Source organism: Sapajus apella, unplaced genomic scaffold (assembly GCF_009761245.1).
Source record: "Sapajus apella isolate SASKATOON/1434 unplaced genomic scaffold, GSC_monkey_1.0 scaffold34, whole genome shotgun sequence".
Taxonomy (NCBI): domain Eukaryota; kingdom Metazoa; phylum Chordata; class Mammalia; order Primates; family Cebidae; genus Sapajus; species Sapajus apella.
In genome coordinates this window covers 16,249,745-16,272,264 of record NW_022436974.1, presented here as the reverse complement: position 1 = coordinate 16,272,264, position 22,520 = coordinate 16,249,745, and the positions used below count along the sequence as shown (strand labels likewise).

The following is a 22,520-nucleotide window of genomic DNA, read 5'->3' as shown; positions in this document are numbered from 1 at the left end:
CTCGGGAACTGCCTGCCTTGTCCTCTTAAAGTGCTGGTATTACAGGCATGAGCCACCTTGCCTGGCTTTACATTTTTAAAAGGGGATTTGAGAAATACATAAAAACATGACATAACACTTCATAGATCACTTTACACAATGAAATAGGCAATAATAACATATATATTTTGACAAACATTAACATTTAGGGATAGTAAAGACAGTTGCATAGGTAATTTTTGTGGGTATATAGATGTATATATTTATTGAGTACATGTAATGTTTTGATATAGGCATGCAACATGAAATAATCACATCTTGGATAATGGGGATATCCATCCTCTGAAGCATATATCCTTTGTGTAATAAACAATCCAATTACATTCTTTTTAGACATTGATTTTCCACTATGGGTCAGTTGTCACTCCTTGCCTCCTCATTGTTCAAGGGTCACCTGCAATGTGTTCTGTTACACTGGAAGAAGTTCTATATCAGCAGGTGTTTTTGATTCAGAAGGTTGCTGGGCTTGTTTAAATGTATTTATTCACTGACAAAAAACAATTTCAAACGCAAGCACTGCCATTATGTGTCAAGGGGCAGAAGTCATACACAATTCAATCACTTGGCAAGGGAGTTATTTTTTTACATTTTTTGTTTGAGTTTTCACTCCTATAATCTTCAAAACACTTGAAACATCAAAAGCAGCCAATCCACTAGGACTTATACACTAATCTCTGGAAGTATCTTCACAGACACAGCCCAAGTGGTGCTTTACCAGTGCATTAGTCTGTGTTCACATGGCTAATAAAAACATACCCAAGACTGGGTAATTTATAAAGGAAAGAGCCAAACCATATCAACCAGGTTTTAAGATGTCCATTAATTACAATCATTGTGGAAAGTGAGGAGGTGAGGAGGAGCAAAGGCATGTCTCACATGACGGCAGGCAAAAGAACGTGTGCAGGGGAACTCTTTTTTATAAAATCATCAGATCTCATGAGGTTTACTCACTATCATGAGAACAGTCTGAGGAAGGCCTGCCCCCATGTTCAATTACATCCCACTGGTCTCTCCCATGACCTGTGGGAATTATGGGAGCTATAATTCAAGATGAAATTTGGGTGGGGACACAGCCAAACCACATCAACAAGGTTTTGAGGTGTCCATTAATACAGCCAATTGAAGCCTAACATTAAGGCCACCCCTTATGAACTTGGAATCCATTGCATCACAAACCATACTTAATTTCCAAGTAAAGACATTAATAATATATAATAATAGTTCTGCCTACCATGATGCAACTAACATGAGGCAGCTATTCTGCATACAACTGAAAATTCACTAATCCCTTTCTTAGAATTAAGCTTTCAAGATTTCAAATTCAGGATTTTAATCTTTTGGGGTTTAGATCTTTTGAGATTTCAATATTGCTATTATGGCTTTCAGGACTGAGACTTTCAAAATCATGCTTTGTTCTTCCATTTCTAGAAAATAGGCAGAGTAGATTTAGCTTAATTCTTAAGGGCCCACAATTTTCAGAATGGTAATTGAGCAGTAGCTTCCACTTAAAGTGACCAGATCCATAAGTTCCTAACCAAAGAGTCAGACTGTCCCTTGAAGTTTTTTCACTATATTTTCCTCTTTCGCTATGAAAATTCTAGGTAGCACCTTCTTCCAATAGAAGAAATTTTGTCTACATTGAAAGTCTGTTGTTTGGTGTAGCCACCTTCATCAATGATCTTAGCTAGATATTCTGGTTAACTTGCTATAGCTTCTATATCCACACTTGCTGCCTCATCTTGCACTTTTATGTAATATGGATGGCTTCTTTTCTTTTTTTGGGGGACAGAGTTTTGCTCTTGTTACCCAGGCTGGAGTGCAATGGCGCGATCTCGGCTCACCACAACCTCCGCCTCCTGGGTTCAGGCAATTCTCCTGCCTCAGCCTGGCTTCTTTTCTTAAACCTCATGAAGCAACATCTCTGCTAGCTTGCAACTTTTCCTCTGTAGCTTTCTTACTTCTCTTGGTCTTCAGAGAATTAAAGAGACTTAGAGCCTTGCTCTGATTACATTTTCATTTAAGGAATGTTGTGGCTGTTTTGATTTGTCCAGACCATTAAAACTTTCTTCTATCAACAATAAGGTTGTTCCACTTTTTTATCATTCATGTGTTTACTGGAGTAGCACTCTTAATTTCCTTCAAGAGCTTTTCCTTTGCATTCACAACTTGGCAGTTTGGTGCATGAGGCCTAGTTTTCAGCCCATCTTGGCTTTCAACATGCCTTCCTCATTAAGTTTAATCATTTCTAACTCTTAGTGAAAGTGAGAAATGTATGACTCATCTTTTCACATGAACACATAGAGGCCACTGTAGGGTTATTACCTGACCTAATTTCAATATTGTTGTGTCTCAAGAAATAGGGAAGCTCAAGGGGAGGCACAGAGATAGGGGAATGACCATGCCTCCCTATTCCACCTAGTTGGTGGGGGAGACAGAATACACATTTTATCATGAAGTTCTTGATCCTATATGAGCACATTTTATGGCATCCCAAACCAATTATAATAGTAACATCAAAGACACTGATCACACGTCACCGTAACAGATATACTAATAAAGAGTGAAATATTGCAAGAATTACCAATATGTGACAGACAGACATGAAGTGAGCACCTGCTGTTGGAAAAATGGTGCAAACAGACTTGCTCAACACAGATTGTCACAAATCTTTGATTTGTAGAAAACACAGTATATGTGAAATTCAGTAAAGTGAAGGTGGAACAAAATGAGGTATGTCTATATTGTAAACATTCTCTTATTTGCTCTTCAATCCCTACCACTTTATTGAAACTGTTCTAATAATGCCTTTCTTGTTGAATAATCTATTGAACACTTCTCAGTCCTTAATTCAGTTGTTTTTTCAGTCTCATCAGCTCTTAAATACGCTCATTTTTCACTCTGGGGAAAAAAAAACTTTCCTTGACCTAGCATTTATTATCTGATACCAGCACCTAATCCTCTTCACAGGTCAATTAACATCTCCACTTTCATCTTAAAGACTCTTCAAACAACTTTTTCAGAAGAGACTTCATTATCCTCCCACTGTCATACCTAAAATGAACCTTTTCCAGATTTCCCAAATTCAGTAAATGACGCTTCTACACATAGTTCATGCAGACTAGAAAGCTAGGAGTCATCCCTGATACTGCCCTTCCTCTTACGATACCTATATAAAATTCGCCTCCATGACCTGGCATGTTTACTCTCAAACATCTCAAATTATTTCATTCTTTATCTCCACCAACACCCTCATTCATGCTCCCACTATCTTTTGCCTGGAATTATGCAAAGCTCCATAACTAGGTTTTGTTGTTGTTGCTTAAACACTGCACCTTTTCTCAAATTTCCATGTTCTTCTCACTGAAGCTAGAATGACAGTTTTAAAATTAAAATATGATGATGTTACCCAATCCTTCCCCCTCTCTCCAATGTGCTTAATAATACTTCAATGAAATCTTAAACATAAGCTTGTGTCTCTCTCTCTCCCCAGTCCTGTCTTTCACCATTTTCTCCCTAACCTATTCTCTATACTTGAGCCATGTTGGTCTCACAGTGTCTCAGAAGGGACACTTTTCCTTCTGCAACAGTATCTTTGTATATGCTGGTTCTTTCTGCCTGAATGGATCTCTCCTTCTCTCTTCCCCAAGTTGATCTCGCTTTTTCAAATTTAAGCTTAATTAGCATTTCCTTAAGGAAATTTTCTTTGACTTCCCTCTCTACATCAATGCCTCCTCAAATGGATTCCCAATATACCATATGCATCTTCTCTGTGGCACGTTATCACAACTGCAACTTTATCTTCACCTACATAATTACTTAATTTATTGCTCAGTCCTCCTTGAGTTCAAGGACTATGTCCATTATCTCACACTATTTGCATTTATAGAACCTAGTACCGAGCCTGGGACATAGCAGGCACCCTATAAATATATACTGAATTAATAAAGGAGGGAAGATAGGTTCACACACAGATTTGAATGAACAGAATGAATATTGGTAATGTGCACCAGAAGACTCAGGCTGTTTAACAAAGGTTGCAATGAAAAAATAGCTATGGGCAAGAGAACAGTTCTGAGGACAAGAAATTTAGGATTCCCCCTCTTTTCCATTGTTTTTTCTTCAGACAACTGTAAAAAGAACATTTCCTGGTGTCCTACAAAAAGCTAAATTTCTGTTGCCAAGGGCTCTCCTTGGTCACAGCCCTACCAGATGTCTGGTCATGAAGACTGGAGACAGTTGTAGCATATTCTGTATACATAGTATAAGGCTCCAGAAGGCTAAGAAAGTCCCTAGACTGGGGATTTTGGAAGAGAAAAGTAGTGATTTTCTTTTTGCTCTAAAATAATATGAATTGCCCTTACACTGCATGCAGTATTTTGCCCTTTTGGGTGGCGGGGGAGAGCAGATTTAGTTGTATCATTTGTTTGACTTAATATTTTGTTTGGACAACATACTTGAAAGAAAAGCCATTACTAAAAAATAAGCTCTCAGAATAAGTACTCTGCATGCAATTTTTTCCCTCTTTAGGGGTAGAGTACAATTAGTTGTGTCATTTGTTTGATTTAATATTTTATGTTTGGGCAACATACATGAAAGAAAATCCATTATTTAAAAATAAGCTCTCAGCATAAGTACTCTAATCAATGGATAGGAAATCAATGAATAGCTTCAAACAACACCATAAATCATAAGAGAAGGACTGAAGGAAATATGTGCTTTAGTTTTACTTTCATCATCTCATTGAATCACAGAGATGACTCAAAGAGGCTGAGACATTTCCTAAATTAAATAAACAGTGGAGTTAGGATTTTAACCCAGTTCTGAGTGACTCCAAAGTCCATGCTCCTTCCAGTGTACTTCAAGTAGTACAACCAAGAATAAAACATGTACCTTGATTCTCCAGTTTGGTGACAGAGAGGATTGTATTCCCTTCCACAGCCCCGTTTCTTTCCAGATTCTATGCACTGTCCTAATGCGCAGGGACTGGGTTAGATGAGATTCTTTTTTTTGGTTTTGTATAGATCTTCCTATAGACCTCAAGCTTTCAAAGAGTCATAAAACTGCAATTCCATGGGTACTTTAAAAAACTGCTTTTGGACAAAGATTTTAGACATTAAGTTTTAGCCCAGAATGCATTTTTGCATCCAAGTTATAAACAGTGTAAAACTTTTTAAAGTAAATGCTGACACAACCTAAAGGACAATGGTGTATGACCAAGTCAATTTGCAGAAACAAATTGACTCTTTCAAAAGAGTATCAGCATCTTTAGAGAGAAGATATATTTAAATGTGAATATTAAATTATGTAAAATTTTTACTCCTACAATATGTAAACTAAAATAGACTTCAAGATCAATTATTGTGTTTGTTTACCATAGGTTGATAGGTTCAGCCAATCCAGACTTGAATGGCATTAATTATTTTAATTAGATGTTTGTTCCAAGTCGAATGAAAATATATGGATCAACAAATGAAATATTCAAATGTTTGTACATATTTTCTCTCACTGCTATTCCTTCTCCATCTGCTCCAGTCATGCTCAGGTTTGGGATTTTGATTAGATGCATTTGTTGTATCTCTTGTTACCGAAGCAAGGGAGTCAGTACATTAATCTGGACTTATAATTTATAAGGCAGGCAAAGGACTATGCTGCCTGCTGCAAAACAGGACCTCCTTGAGGAGCTACAGTAATTAACGATCCATTCCTGTGTCAAGTGCTGTTAAAAGTTTTCTTGACGCCAAAGTTTGTCCAAACATTTTGTACAAATCCTCAGAGCTCTTGGGCAGCTGGAGGCTGCTTCATGAAGTCTGGTGTTGACTCCTGTTCTGTATTGGTAGTAGGAAGCTGGCTGTAGCTACAGATGTGGCCTTGTGGAATAGCTTTCCTGCCTGGACTACATGAGGCTAAATCTAATGAGGCCAGTCTAAGCATAGTATGAGCACAAAAAGTCAGGACAGTAAGCAGATGCAAGGAAGTCATTGACAAGAAAGCCTCTATATCTGTTTTATATAATTCAGGCACGTTAATAACATTTATTTGTTATTTCCTTGAATTTCTAGCTTTGATACAGATAATTTATAAGTACCAAAAAAACCAAAAAGAACAAATATTTTCAAAAGTCTATAATAATTATTACTAAGAGTATACTCCTGATTGTATGTTGTGTGGCCTTCTATTTTAACATTAAATTGTGTGATGTATCCATCTCCTCAATACTGTAGGAAAAGCTTCCTTAAAGAAACATATGCACTATGAAGTTTTCAAGTGGGATTATTCACTTTAAGGAGCTGTCATTCATGTCCCCTTATCTGCAACTGGTCTATAAATAGCCACCAATACCCAAATCAAGAGCCCTTGATGGTGTCTGTGTTTATTCTACAGTGATCTAATAATGCCAGATAAAAGAGAATACGATAGTTAAGGAGACATGCCCAGGAGAGTTCATAAGATATTCATTTACTTTGTCTCTAGAAAGAAAGCATTATAATTGCACTGGACCTGGCACTCCATAAACAAACCAATCACATATGTTTCTAGAGGCTCCTTCATTACCCAAGGCTAAACTCTATTTAAGAAAAGTACTTTTCAGGAACTCAAGCAGCCAAAACCAAGTGTAGCAATGGTTCTGATTTAGGAAATACCTTTCAAAGATATCGAAATTATAACATAAATCACCATCAGAAAAAAATTTAAATTCTATGCCCTTATTAAGTAAATTAACTCATATAAACATCTAACCTCCATATATTTCAGTTGTATTTTACACTATCTGAGGTCAGTGGAATTAAGCCAAGCTGTGAGAGAGTTCACTGCTCAAGTGCTTTTGAGAGGCAACATAGATCTTAAATGCAACCACGTTCAGAGTTATCTAGTGCTGATAATAATATAATAATAGCAATGAAAATAACATGAATTGAGAACCTACTATGCAACAGGAACTGATTTAGGTCTATGCATATGTTGTCTCTAATTCTGGAAATAATCTTGCAAGGTAGGTAATTATTTTTATTTTGTAAATGAAGAAAGTAAGGCAAAGAGATATCGACAAGGTCATATATCTGGCGAGAAAAAGAAAATTTCAACAAGTTCTGCTTGACTCCAAAACTCATGTCCTTCCTCCAATACAATATGCCCTTCCTTAAGTGATGGCTGGAAGGATCAAAAGGAAAAAGGTTTATCCACAATGAAAAGCCCAAGTAACGCTAGCACATGCCAATGCACTCACTTTTAACCAGTGACAGTAAACCATTCAAGGCAAATCTCCTTGCACATATTACCAGGGCTCTGTTTTGCCATCAGTCTCTCCTTCCTTCAATACCACCATAGTCTTCACCACAAACTCAAGCAAATACCTCAGTTACTTAGGTTAGAGAAGAGAAAAATCTGCTACTCTGAGAGTTTGTAGGAAGTGAAATGTGCCAGCTAACGGGTCATCTAAGAACTGTCAAAGAAAGAGAGGCTCATAAATGTGAATCTTCCAGAGAATTAAGGTTATTAAAGCATTATATATTTTTGTATTTTGAACGTTTTTTAAAATGTCAAATGTTTTTGGTAGCTACAAGTAGAAGACACAAAAGTAATTCTGATGTCTTTTCCAAAACTGTTTTAGAAATAATTTGTTTTTTATGTGTTGAGTCATGACCAACATTTATGAATGTCAATCAAAATATAAAGTTGTAATATTCCAGTGCCCCACCACCAAATTACCTCATAGTGTGTCAGAGCTTATTCTTGCTTTTAACATTTATTTCTTTCCTTGCTGTCAGCTGCCATTTCTCTTGACTGTCAATATAGCAGGCTTTAGCAATGTCCTCTCTTGAATTTCCATACACCTGCTCTCATTATCTGGATTGTCTAATTGGTTCAGTAATAAAATGCCATGATTATTTGAGACACATCTAAAAAGTCTCTATAAGGCATTAGGGGTTGCTAATGTTCAAACATGCATGCCTAAGAAATATTAAGAAGGCAATACGGAAAATCATAGAATAAGTTATCAGTAAATTAGTTGTGAGCACTGAAATACTGATTTAGTCCACTTCAACATCATTTTTAGTATTTCTCAGTTTATCCTACATAATTGAGGTTTCTGGATATTAAATAAGTAAAATTTTGTTTACAGCTTAAGCTCCTGTAAGTTGATGTTAGACAGAATAAATACTCGATTCTTCCAGGTACATGTTTAGACACAGAGACAGAACTCTTGAATTGGAAAAACTATGAATCCATCCCATTATAGCATTTTGTATTCCCAATAGCTTACAAATTATTGAATCACCATGTTCTGTTATTACCCTTGTACAAACCTATGAAAATACAATGCTGTACCATACAACTCTGACATGAAATCAACTCTGGGAGAACATTTCATATTCAATTACTGCAACAAAGGATGAAACCAAGAAGTGGAAAAAGCCTAGCAACCCCTTAGAGAAAGCCCATTATTAAAATTCCTTCAATTCCAAATGGTAAGACATGCTGAAGTTCTAAACAGTCAGTCTTGTAACCCATTTTACACAGTGGCTATATACATGGTCTTCTCCAAATAAATAAGATTAGCAATTCCAACATGTGAAGCAAGATCTTCAAATGTGCTTTTGTGGCTGCCAAGATGGTTGCTCAACACTCCAATGCTGTCAAAACTGCAGTGCATAGAATCCATGTGGCATCTTCCATGATACAAAGCATAGCTAATAAAAAAATATAAGCCTCTTCTTAACTCATAATTTCTACAGCAAACTCTGAAGCATCAATTTGCCTATACAGACAGTAAACAATATCAGAAACAGAGTCAGATTGGGAATCCGAAGGAGTCATTCTGGCTCCCTTATGTGCTGATGATATGATGTCAAAATAAGTGATTTTACTTCTCTGAGTTTCAGTTTCCTCATCTGTCAAACAAGGTAAGAATATATTTCCTAGTCAACCCAGAGTAAATATAAAGTCTGTGAAAGTATTTTAAACACTTGCAAGAAACATGCAACTTAGAAGCTTTAATGATGCTGTGTCATAGAAAAATCGCCCAGAAAAAGTCAGGCATGAATTATGAGTAGGCAGATTATGCTCTCAGGAATCCTAGAAAAGGGCTTCTTAATGTTCTCAATAGAAAGCCAATGCATTATTTTCACAAATAAAACTTTTAAATATTAAAAACATCAAAAGAAACAAATAGAAATTCCTCTTTTATAATAAAAACAACCAACATTTAATTAAGGGAACTTCTCTCAACTTGATAAAGGGCATCTACAAAAATTGCACAATTAACATCATGTTCAGTGATGAAAGACTGAATACCTTCCCTCTAAAGTCAAGGAGGTCTGCTCGTCCTAATGCTATTTAACATTGTACTGAAAAGTCTTGTCACATCAATTGAGCAACAAAATTAAATAAAAGGCATCCAGATTGGAAAGGAAGAAGTAAAACTGTCTCTATTTGCAGATGACATAGTCTTACACAGTATATAGAAAATTGTATGAAATTCTCTAAAAAGCTATTTGAACTAGTATGTTTGATAAGGTTGCTGATACAAGGTTAATTAACAAAAGCTGATTATATTTCCATACATTAGCAACGATCAATGTAAAAGTAGAATTAAGAAAACAACTTTGTTTATAAAAGCATCAAAAAGGATAAAATACTTTGGAACAGACTTAGCAAAACAAGGGCAAAGCTTGTACTCCAAAGACTATAAAACATCGTAGAAAAAAATTAAAGAAGACCCAAATAAATGGAAGGACATTCATAGATCAGAGGGCTTAATATTGATAAACAGCCATATTATTCCTCAAATTGATCTACAGAGTCAATAAAATCTCTATCAAAATCACAGCAGGCTTTTTGCAGAAATTCATAAGCTAATCCTAAAATACAGGAAAAATGCAAGGGACCCAGAATAGCCAAAACAATGTTGGGAAAGAACAGAGTTGGTGTCTCACACTACCAAATTTCCAACTTACTACAAAGCTACAGTAATCAAGACAGTGTGGCACAGGCAAAAGGATAGACATACAGATTACTAGAATAGAGCTAAAAGTCCATAAACAGTCACTTGTACTTAGAGTCAGCTGATTTTCAGCAGAAGGGAAGAGAAAACTCGATGGAGGAAAGAATAGATTTTTCGACAAATGATGCTGTTTCACGTGGCTATCCATAGATACTGTATATAAAAGCTAACTCACAACTGATGTTAGACCTAAATGCAAGAGCTAAAGCTATAAAACTTTTAAAAGAAAATGTGGAAGGAAATCTTTGTGACCTTGGGTTATGTCAAGCCTTTTTAGATATAACATCAAAAATACAGGTGCTCCCCGAAAAAAATTAGACTTTATCAAAATGTAAAACTTTTATGCTCTAAATAACATAATCAAGAATTAAAAAGATAACCCATAGAACAGCAGAAAATATCTGAAAATCATATATTTGATAAGGGACCAATATCCATAACATATAAAGAACTCTTACAACTCAATAATAAAAAGACAAAAATATTAAAAATGAGTAAAGGATACTAATAGACATTTTGACAAAGAAGATAGACAAATGGTAATAAGTACATGAAAACATAGTCACATCACCAATCAAAATGTAATTCAAAATCAAAACCAAAATGAGATACCACCTTACACCTATTAGGATTGTTAGAATCAAAATGATATATAATAGCAAGTGTTGGTGAGACTGTAGAAAAATTAAAACATCCACATATTGCTAGAAGGAATGTAAAATGGTGCAAATGCTACAGGAAACAGTTTGACAGTGCCTCAAAGAGTTAAACATAAGGTTAGCATATGACCCAAAAATTTCACTCCTAGGCGTATACCCAAGAGAATTGAAAGTACATGTCCACACAAAAACTTGCACAAAAATATTCATAGTAGCATTATTTATAATATCAAAAAGTAGAAACAATCCAAATGTCTAGCAAATGATGAATGGATAAACTAAATGTAGTATATTCATAGGATGAAATATTATTCAGCAAAATAATGAAGAAATAATGCATGGTATAACATGGATGAACCTTGGAAACATTAGGCTAAGTGCAAAAGACCAGTCACAATGGCTGCATATTACATACTTCCACTTACAGGAAGTATCTAGGATAGGTAAATCCATAGAAACAGAAAACAGATTAGTGGTTTATAAGAGCTTGGAAGATAATGCAAAATGACTGCTAATGGGTGTGGGGTTTCTTTCAGGGTTATGAAAATGTCCCAAAATTGATTGGAGTGACAGTTGTACAACTCTGTGAAAGAACTAACAGTTACTGTATACTTTAAATGGGTGAATTGTACCATCTGTGAATTATATTCCAAAGAACCTGTTAAAACATTAAAAAATAAAAAAACTGATGTAAAACAAAAATAAGAGATATACAGACAAAAAATCCCAAATACTCATAGGAAGAATGTCATAAAGTTTTATATTCATTCTGTGTTCTATCAGATCTTTGGCTGAACAGCAAAAAAAAAAAAAAAAAAAAAAAAAAAAAGGAGAGAAAATAGAAAGTGGTGGGTGAATATTGACATCCTCAAATCAGTCGAATTGAATAAAGAGGAAATTCTAGGGAAAATATTAAAAATTACAGAAAGAGGAAGTTAGGGACACTGAGGATAAACGTTGGTGACCTCAGTTTTACTGTGGGCCTATCCACTATTCCTCCATTTAGTTTCCAAGATCTTGCCAGCAACCTTACGGCTTGCATCCTCCATTTCTTTGCCCAGGGCATGCTGAATACATGTCTATGTGTCTTCTGTTTTATTTCCTGTGTAGGTTTTATGTGTGCGCACTGGGAGTGCCCTTTCATCTCTCCCATGAACCAATGCCCCCCTCCATAAACACTGTGGGTTCCCTTTCTGGGCATATTTCAAAGATCAGTGTAACAAAATTATTTTATATGAGTATTGTTCCCAGCAGAGTCTTTAAAACTAGAGAGGAAACCGGTGTAAGTCTAAAATACTATAAGGGCCAGAGGACAGGGAAAACAGCAACATACCCATTCTATCAATCTCATCTTCTTTATACTTTCATTGATTAAGAGCCCCTGACTACAGCAAAAATGAAATCAGAGGCACTCTACATAACATTTCTTAAAGTACATTATGCCCTTTCTGAGATAATTTCTTCTCTGGATTCTTAGATTCCAACCTTATGGCTACCATTTATATGGCCAAATGTACTCTAATCCCACTGCTCACCAATTTAAGGTCCTGTATGCTGCAATTTTCTACAATTTTCCTAAAACTATGATTATCTGATACTGTCCTGGCTTCAATTTATAAGGGGACTGCTGATAGCATGAAAACCTTGCCCTAAAAAATAAAAGTTATACGTAGTCTTTGGAAAGACAACTCTTCAAAGCCATTCTGGGTCCAATTTCCCAGCAGTAGAATGTGTCCATAGGGTGCTGCCTTCATAGGAGCTCTGGAAACACCCAGAGAGCAGACACAACACTATTTAATAACCGGGTTAGATGGTTCGGAGTGCCATGGCCTGGGTATTTATGTAGGCTGTATACCAAATTAGGTCACACGATGCATTCTGGGAAAGGAAGAGTTGGGGAGGAGCTACAAAATAAAAAGAAGGAAAAAGGAAAAAACTTTTAGGACTATTGCAGAATAGCTTATGCATGTTGTATTAACTGGTTCCAATTAAACCGAATGATCCTGACTGTGGGTAATATGAGGCAGTCTCGGAGAGCATGCTGAAACAATTAACACTTTAAAAGAACATCTCCTCTGGTTTCTATGAGAAGCATCTGTTTTTATATTGATTCCCCATAAAAGACAGAAATTACTTTCATAATCTAGAGACACATAGTAGGAAAATGTTAAAATGTTTTTAACTGAAAAGGAATACCTGGTCCCACTCCTTAAAAATGGCTGTATACAAACAGAAATAAAAATGGCTGAGAATACAAATAGCTCTCATTAATATGACAGTCCTATATCATCGGCTCTTGCCTGTCAGAGAATAAAAAGTTTCTTTTCAAGAACTGCAAGATTCCGCTTTCAAAGCCTTAAAGAGTTGTATGAACTCCTAGAACCTTTTCCCAGACAGGGCTCTGCTAAATAAATCTAAATAAGTACCCCTAAGTTACCATTGGGTTATTGTCTGTTTTTTATGCTCTTTCTCACCAATTCATCCTGTCCCATGCACTCCCTTCAGAAATGACCTATCCTTTTCTTTCTTTTTTTCTAGCACTTGCCAAGTACTTACTTTGTGCCAGGTGCTATGTTAACGCTACACACTCTTTCATGTAAATCCCAAAATATCCTGTTGTGTGCATAAACTCAGATAAAATAAATTGTCCAAGGTCATACAACTTACTAGTAGAGGAGTAATACTTTATTAGTGGAAGAGTTAATACTTCAACACAAATCTCATTCAGTTCCAAAGGGTGTACCTTTAACTATGACCAAATATTGCATCTCTTGTCTTCCAAAAATCCATCTTAAGGCAACTTCTCATTTGGAAAATTTGTAGTGCTTTTTATAGACCATTATTAAATAATGTGTTGCCAAGTATATTTATGATTTATTTGTACATATTGTTTCCTGCTATATGGAGAAATCCAAGGGTCAGTTATAACGTGTTCACTAACTACTTCTTGAATAAGTAAATGAGAGTTGACATAGTCAGAATTCAGTGTTCTAATTTATAAATGTTTGATATTAAAATATTATTTTAAAATATTTCACATATCTGCTTATAGTGAATATTATATAGTGATGGAAACATATAGATATAGCAATATCTATGATAAACATATAGCAATATCTATGATAAGTTCCATAATAACAGTCAACTTAGCTGTTAGAAACTCCTTTCCTAGCCTTATTCTTTAATTTCCAGTAACTAAGGGCTGTGAAAATGTGCAAAGAAACAAAAAAATTTTTGTAGCTAAATCATGTGTATTTATATTTTGTATGTCTAATTGATATAATCACACTTTCTGAGTATACCCAATAACTAAGAATTGAGTACATTTGGAATTGGGTTTGGGGATATTCCCCAAAATAATTAAATCTATTCATGGGCCAAAGCCATACTGAGTGGTTCAGAAACCATGCTCTAAAATGCAGCAGCCACTCAAGCTTCTTATAGCTGGTCAAATCTAAAGTTCTTTCATTCCAAGTGCCAAATGCTAATTCTTATCCTAATTTACCCAGATTCAGAAAGTTCCCTTTCTTCATCTGAGTCCCAGGATCTGTGGGCATCTTCTCAATTGTTTATAGACAGCAGAAGCTCAGGTAGCTACTGTGTTAATATTCATGGCCATACAAACCAATGAGGCACACCATCAATTTAAATGTAAAATGTAAGGGTAAGGAAGGCTATCATTCTAGTGATTAATATAGCTGCACAATGAGAGAGAAACAATTAAACTGCCACACTTTTCACTAAGAAAGATATTGCATGTATTCAGTAAGTTTAATTATATCCATTTTTCTAAATTGGGGCACAAAATTTCTTTTCTGCTTGAACCCCAATCTGTACATTATAGTTATCAATAAAAGGACAAGTCTTACAAAAAAAAGCCTCTCAGTGCCATTACTACATAGGTGCCGAGTGCCAAAAAAAAAATAAAAAAATAAAAAAATAATCCAGGAAGAGAGAGAACAAATAGTTAATAGAAGCCATTTTCAAGACAATACGTTAACTGGTGACAGACATTTGCAAAGCAGTCTAGAGAAGCTAGAAATCCAATGATAAAAGCTCTGCACTTAAAATGAACTTGGGGCAAATGCAGACATGAAAATCAAGACTTTTTTGTAAAACATAATAAGGCCTAATTACAAGGATATAATCATTCCAAGTAGAACAACAAAGAGCAAGAATAGGACAGTGGAGACAGAACTGTAGGAAATAACAAACTTAATCTGAAAAATGCACAAGGATAATAGAAACTATCAATTTATTATGCATGTAAGCGTGTATTAATTTATTTATAACTTGCTTTAGTCCTTGGAGAATTTAAGACAGGCAAGACATTCTCTGGAACACAAGGCTAAGATTTTCACTATTTCCTGAGAGATGAGAAAATGAATATTAATACCAGAATTTCATACATACCATACATAGTTTTTGGTTATATAAATATGCATGTTAACTGTAAAGTCAGCTCCCCACATTTTTTATTCTATAAGGTAAATTAAGTTATTATCAAATTATTTCATCATTTTAAAATATACCTGTGTTGTCTACAGTCAGATATTTGAAATAAAGAGACATAAATTTTCAAAATCCCAGTGTTAATGCTTTTTTCTGTCTGAGACTACTACTTATTAGGCTAGCTCTAGGGGAGACTCTAATAAACATTGCTGACTAACAGTATTAAACTACTTTCTTTTTGGTTGCAAGCAAATCAAAGAACAAACCCTATCAAAAATAAATAAAACAAAATCTAAATAATTGTGAAAGAAGTAACATTGATTATTGACAAGTTACTGAGGCCATTTCACAGAATCCAAGAGTTTTGAGTACATAATAACTAAGAAGGGCAGATACACAGTGACTTTAGAGGTCTAAGCAACTGACGCTCACGTAACTTTTCCAAACTATTCTCATTCATATGATTCAATATTGATGACTACCAGTTTGGTATATCTGTAGTACAAATTTCAAATTCCCAGGAAAGAAAATTCAACTAGCCCTGCTACAATCAAACGTCTACTTCCTGGATCAGTCAGTCATGGCCAGGGGCAGGCTCACGAAGTCTAAACATGACCACCAAAGCCTACCTCTGTGGACTGGGGCTTCTCTGCAGAGAAAGCAGATCAGCATGTGCTGCACAACTCCTTCAGAAAATATGTGTTTCACTGGGAGATATTATTACTTTTAAGTAAATAGCAAAGGAAATTTATGAAACCAGGAGCCCACAATTCTGTGGCAGAGATGAAAAAAAAATATCTACTTTCTGATTCTCTCACCTGACCACAGCACTGAGAGTAAAACTTCAATGCTGGTACTTCTGACTTGTGATCTTCAGGAAGAGTCTTAAATGTAATTTTTCATTTGTTCCTAAGGTTCTAAAATTGAAGAACCTAATATGGGATTCCCAGATCCCATTGGGTTCAACTCCAAGGGAATAATGAAGGATCAACGATTTATAATAATTCAAAAGACAAAATTCTGACTATGCATTTCCTTGCAATAAGATTGCACAAAGTAATAAAATATGAAAGCTCTTATATTAATATTTTTGGCTGAAATTACCAGTGTATTAGAGGATCAGAAATTCTTATTAGTGTTATACATCAGTGTGTTTGATTTACATAGGATTACTGCCTTATTCATGTTTCTATCTCCAGCAATTGGCATAGTACCAGACAGAGCTGAATGGAATTACTAAATATTGTAGCTTGAAAATAAAATTCCTGAAAATACATATTCTATGGTACTCTCTTAGAAGAAAAGTATTAAAGAACAATGAACAGGAGAAATAAAAACTACCAACCTAAGAGGGTAAAATACCATTATTAATCCTCTTTACCAAGAAATCTGAGAGTTGTGAAATAATTTATTAAAACTTACAAAGAGAAAAATCAACACCGGAGATTCATTCATTGAAACTTAACTCCCAGAATTTCTGCCATGTACCAGAAATTTTACTAGCTGTGGATATATAAGGCCCCCAAAGAGCCTTATATATCTCTTATATGTCTCATGGAGAAACAGATGTAGGAATAAGTAATTATTAAATGATACTATCAGGGATACAATAAAAGCAATGACTGATGAACAAACAATTATTAAAACACATTTCTCAGTTCAAGATCCACCTGATCAACATGGCAAAACCTTGTATCTACTAAAAATACAAAAACTTAGCTGGGATTGGTGGCATGCACCTGTAATCCCAGCTACTTGGGGAGGCCAAGGCAAAAGAATCACTTGAACCTGGGAGGTAGAGTATGCAGTGAGCCAAGATAACGCCACTACACTCCAACCTGGGCAACAGAGCAAAACTGTATCTCAGGAATAAAATAAAATAAACAAAAACAAAAGAACCACATTATTTCTCTATCACAAGCAGTCCCTAAGCATGCACTCTCTCTGACCATCTGCTCAGAAAGTATAACAGTTTCATATTATCTAAGTCTCCAGCGAGTCTGGGCTCCCTCTGCACTGCGGAAATACCTCCAAAATTTAGCATCATCATCTCTCCTTCACTAACGGTGATCCCACTTTCTCCTTCTGCTATAGATAAAAACTGAGGAAAGAAGCTTCATCTGTTACACAATCTGAGTGAAAATCAGGCTCCTCCATGCTTACTGCTAACATAGTTTTAAGACGTGCTGTCAGTCCAGTTTTATCTTTCAGCACCTGGTACCTCAACAATAGATAAGGATATTTAAGAAGCTCCACATATTACTTTCACTTTGCCTACAAGGGGAGTCAAATGAAGAGAATGTCCAAAAGGTAACTCTAATTTCTCAGCTCCATCGCACGCAAATTATTTCATGACAAACTCTCATTTACAGGATATATAAGCCCAAGAGATACCACTGCCATTTCTGTCAGGCAACCCATTTATTACAGAGTATCATACTTTCAGCCACTTTCTTCACACACTTCAGCGCCCAGAGTAGTAGTATGAGTACATGAAATGAGAGGTAGGAAGTCTGGGATCTGTTCCCAGCACTACAATTGACGCACTATTCTTATTCCCTTTGCGTTTAAATCTCCCATTTGTAGCACAAGGTTAATGACATAGTACCTGTTTGTTTTTAAGGCACTGGAAAACTCTCTGGTAGAAGATACCATGCAAATGCAGACTATTATTAAAACAGGAAGACTTGAAAATTGCAAGTTGGTGTGGTCATCGCTATTAAGCAGTTGACACAGTAACAAAAGAGAAAGCATCTTTCTTCAAGGCATCTAAAATCAAATACTGCTGAACACGCAGCTATAGAAAAATATACGTGCAAATATATTCATTTTAATGACCTTCCAAATCTAACTAATCAATAACCCATTTAAAGTAATCCTTTCCAAGTTATCCTGACTCTGACAAAATGCATGGAACCCCTAATCACAGGTATTTTTTAATAATGCAAAGCTTTCTGAAAAGTTATTCTTTCTCCTTGCAAAATATTGCTCTACTCCAGAATTTTAGAGCACATATGGGCTTATTTCACTAAGATTGTTCCAAAATACAGAAACATTTCTCCTTCAATCTGGCCAATTTTGGAATAATCAAACTTACAGTACAGTGTTGGACAGGCATCCAAGCAGGGGCTTCCACTGAACAATTCTGGGCTGGGCATCTGCCTTGGTTTTGCTGCAAATAAGTAAAAATGATATTATATTCTATTTATCATGTCCAGTAGATATATACTAGCTGACATGTTTATTATCAATATGTATATTTACAAGGATGGCAGAGAGAAAATGCTTTTTTTGGTGCAATGCTGCAGAAAACTAGGTACATATTTCTACTCTTATCAAAGCATAAGATATTATCCTTTTCCTTTTTTATTACTCTAATGACTAGGTTTTTGGCACCAGGCTTTCTCAGCATCTAACCTTCCAGGCCTCAATACCAACCAACTGAGAGCTCTCATAACCCATAGGCTGACTGTTCCCTTCCAGGCTCGTAGTCAGCACTGATACATGCTGTACTCCTGTGAGATCACATGAGTCAAAGTATAGAAGGCTGTTTATTTGTCTCTATTTCCAGATCATAAGCTAGTGATAGTGTTTCTCTCTAGAGTGTTTCACAGAACTCCAGAATGTTGAGTTGAAAGGGATAGATATTAGAGGACTTTTTATCACATCAAAAACTTAAGTGAAGAGAAATGACACAACTTTCTCAAGAAGTCAGAGGTTTGACATTCTAAGCCATTTTCCAGGCACTTCTTTCTACAAAAGAAATTTCTCTCTAGTTAACCTATACTTTTGTTGTAATTCCGGTAAATTTACTTCTAATTGGCTTTTTAAAACAATACAGTGCTTTCCTTTCACCAGCAATACTGCTCCACCCCTTTGATAACTAAAACTGGTTAGTCCAAAAGGAGTGATTTTAATAAACCATGTTTAATCTTTTATTTCTTTCACTGTCTTCTCAGTGATAATATAGGTATACTTATAATGTTAATAATCACCATAAAAACCACAGCTGTGATTTATTGAGCAACTAAATATGCAAGGCATTATTCTGGACACAATATATATTACTACTAGTCCCCAGAACAAACATGAACAGGAGTATTATGCTCATTTTGTGGTGGAGAAAACACAGACTCAGAGAGGTTAAACAACTGCCGAAAATTCACCCTACTAGACAACAGCATCTCTGAGATTGCAGCAAGACTCTAGCTGACTCTGGTACCCATGTATGCTCTTTCTTTTATAAGAAGTTGCCTCTGTTATTTTAGATTTTCTCTTAAATGGGAGTTAAGGTATGCCATCATCCAATCTGATTTCATCTAATGAATGATCTTAACATTTTTGATTTCACTGAATAAAATACTGAATGCAGTACTCCTATAACACTAAAAACTTTTGTCTGTGATTTGTAAGCTTTTTAGAGTAACTTTATTTGGGTGATTTATTTTTAAGGCATCACTAAGCCCTAAAATGCTGTATGAGTGATTTTGGATAAAGTCACCATAAAAATAAACTTATATCATCAATCTCTGTTATCAGTTTTCTTGTTTGACACAAAGTATGATATATAGCAGCAGCAGAGTATATAAGGTACACTGGACTTGTGTCAGATAACCACAATTATAAGCTAATTTTGGCCATGTGATTGCTGCCATGAAATGCTCTTGGTAGTCATATCTGTGAAACAGTGTTAGTATCTTGCCTAATTCATGGATAATATATATATAGATTCTCCTCAGATCATTATCACAATTTGCAAGGAAGCTACTAATGAGAACACACAATGTATTCACAAAATATGATGGGTGCATAAATAAAGTGTGTTTCAACTTCTACAGTGCACATCATGGGATAAAGAAAGGTAGAAATCTGTGTTTCTGTTTACCTTCCATTATTACCTGATTTCTGTCACTAACTTCTTCTCATAAGTGTTTTAACTAAGAAAATTAACAATGATTTTACAAAGCCATACAAATAAAAAAGACTACTGTAGATGCCATGTGAACATAAATCATTCTTTAATCCTAGTGTATGACAAGAAAAAAATATTGAAATTGAAGTTAGAGCCTTGGAATTTAGTTTAGTACTCCCATTAATCTATGTGTGGAACTTTGAGAAACTCTCTTTAACACTTTAGACCTCACTTCTCACTTTTCTCATCTGTAAAATGAGCAAGTTGTCTAAGATTCATGATTCGATGTGGAAAGAGAAAGTGCCAAATTTACGCAAGGATCTTTTGCAAACTTTATACTTCTACCAATAATTTAATATTTGGTTTTCTCTACCAAAGGGGTATACCCTGCAATTGAGAGCATTTACCATTCTAATATACTGATGAGGCATCTTTTAGGGTCTTGAGGATGTGAACAGGAAATAATTATTTCCCCGTGTGTTTCAGTGCTAGCAAAAACTGACACCCACGAGACTAGATGATCTCAAAAGAGCCTTCTGTTTAAGTTTTGTTACTGAAAATCCTAACCTCATGTTTTGTCTACCACCTGCTCTACTTCTAAAGAAGACAAGATCTAACAAGGGTCAAGGAATCCACCACAGTAGGTGGAGAAGGAAATGGTTTTAAAATTCTTTTTTCCCAGAAGTCTTCATTCTCCTAATTCAGTATCTTTTTCTTAACATTTAACGTGTACACTGTGGCATAACAGAGTTTGGGCCTACCTCCTACTCAAAAGCACATTCTCATGTCTAACTCTTAGTTAATTCTTAAGTTGAAAAATCAAGGTAGAACATTAGAATTCCCTCAAGAGACAACATAGCTCTCCAAGCAAAGATTTAAAATAGAAATTGGTGACAAATTCCCCCAAAGATAAAGCCTTCCCTCCTTCCTTCTCTCCCCATTCATCTATTCAGCATGTTTATACCTGTAGATTAGTGATATGTGACTACACCAGGATTCGGGGATTTACAATGCTGACCATTAAAAACACGTCTCAAGAGACAAAATTATGAATGGGTCTTGGTCTTTCAGAAACAGCTTGATGTCTCCAAATCTTTTCTCCTCCTTGGTTGTCTGTTTCTCACTTTAAAATCTCAACATATTTCATTCCAGAATATTCTGAGAACATTAGCTAAATATGCTGACCAATTACACCTAAGATTGATTGTATAAATATGTAACTACAAAGAATTTTAAGTGACTAAGAGAATTCTAAAGATTTTCTTCTCAAACCCCCAATAACATGGGAATATTTTTTGTGTATCAGGGGCTTATACACTATTACAGTGCTTTGGAGTTTACCAAGTGCTTATATAGACACAGTCATTTCATCCTCAGAAAAAGTTGTATGTGGCAGAGCAAGAGATGATTCACACAAATAAAATTTTGACCTAAATGTTTCATTTAAAATAGCATGTTCTTTTGAAAGCAGAGTAAGAGCTGAAAGTTTCTGTTGTTGTACTGTTCACAGTAAAATGTAATCAAAGGAGTTTCTTTTTATGGGAGAGAGGGGGCAGTATTGTGAAGTGTTGCATGATACGACTGTACACATATCTGCTCATTTATTTACCCATTCCTCACTTGTCAAAATATACTTCGTGAATGGTACCATGTTAGGTATATATAGAGATTTAAAATTTAGAGGTATAAAACTTTAAATAATCCTTATTCTCCAAAAGCTCACAACATTTTAGGAGGTACAATACAATGTGCTAAGTTTAAAACAGAGTTAAATAACAGGGCCATTAATCCATTCATGTAGTTGGTCAACATTTACTGAGCAATTACTATGTGCAAGCTATTGCATTAGGAATAAAGATATATCAAGACTCAGTGTCTGTCTAAAAAAGTACTTATTCTAAGGAAAAAGACAAACCAATAAAGATACAATTATAAATTAATATTACTGATATGGGATAAAGAAACTGTTCCATGGCAGATCAAAAATATTCATTGTACTCATTCTTGGGGCAGGAGTAAGAAATGAACTAGGGTAATGGAAAATTGCAGAGATGAACTGAGGCAAAAGGTGGAGTATTTACCTCTGGCTGGGTAACTCAGGAAAGACTTCGTTGAAGAGACACTTCAGGTATCCAACACAATTTTAAGGAGGTGAAGGTATAAGAAGAGGGCCTTACAGGCTAAAGGTACTCAGTGCACCAACTGATAGCACAAAGTAAAGAAACTGTTGGCCTTGTCCAGAAACTCCTCAGTTCTGGACCTCAGAATCCCAGGACTGAAGAGAAAGAATGATTTTATGCTATACAGAAAGCTGACTTCAGCCTTTCTTTTTATTTATTTCTACTTCACAAGACTAAATGGACAGCAGGGTGTGGGATAAATGAGCTCGACCAGGAAGTGGACATGGGGGGATACAGATCTGATCCTATAAAACACATAAGAGGCCCTCCTGAGT

General features: G+C 35.4%; 1 protein-coding gene across 10 annotated transcripts in view; it reads right to left on the bottom strand.

Moving 5' to 3' along the window:
• The window catches only part of DLG2 (discs large MAGUK scaffold protein 2), a 2,183,817-nt gene that overhangs the window by 1,633,809 nt on the left and 527,488 nt on the right, over window positions 1-22,520 (bottom strand). For all 10 annotated transcript variants that reach the window (XM_032295960.1, XM_032295961.1, XM_032295962.1 and 7 more), the window contains one exon: window positions 18,251-18,325. In XM_032295960.1, the coding sequence (XP_032151851.1) occupies window positions 18,251-18,325 (75 nt within the window). The remainder of the gene's footprint in view (window positions 1-18,250; window positions 18,326-22,520) is intronic.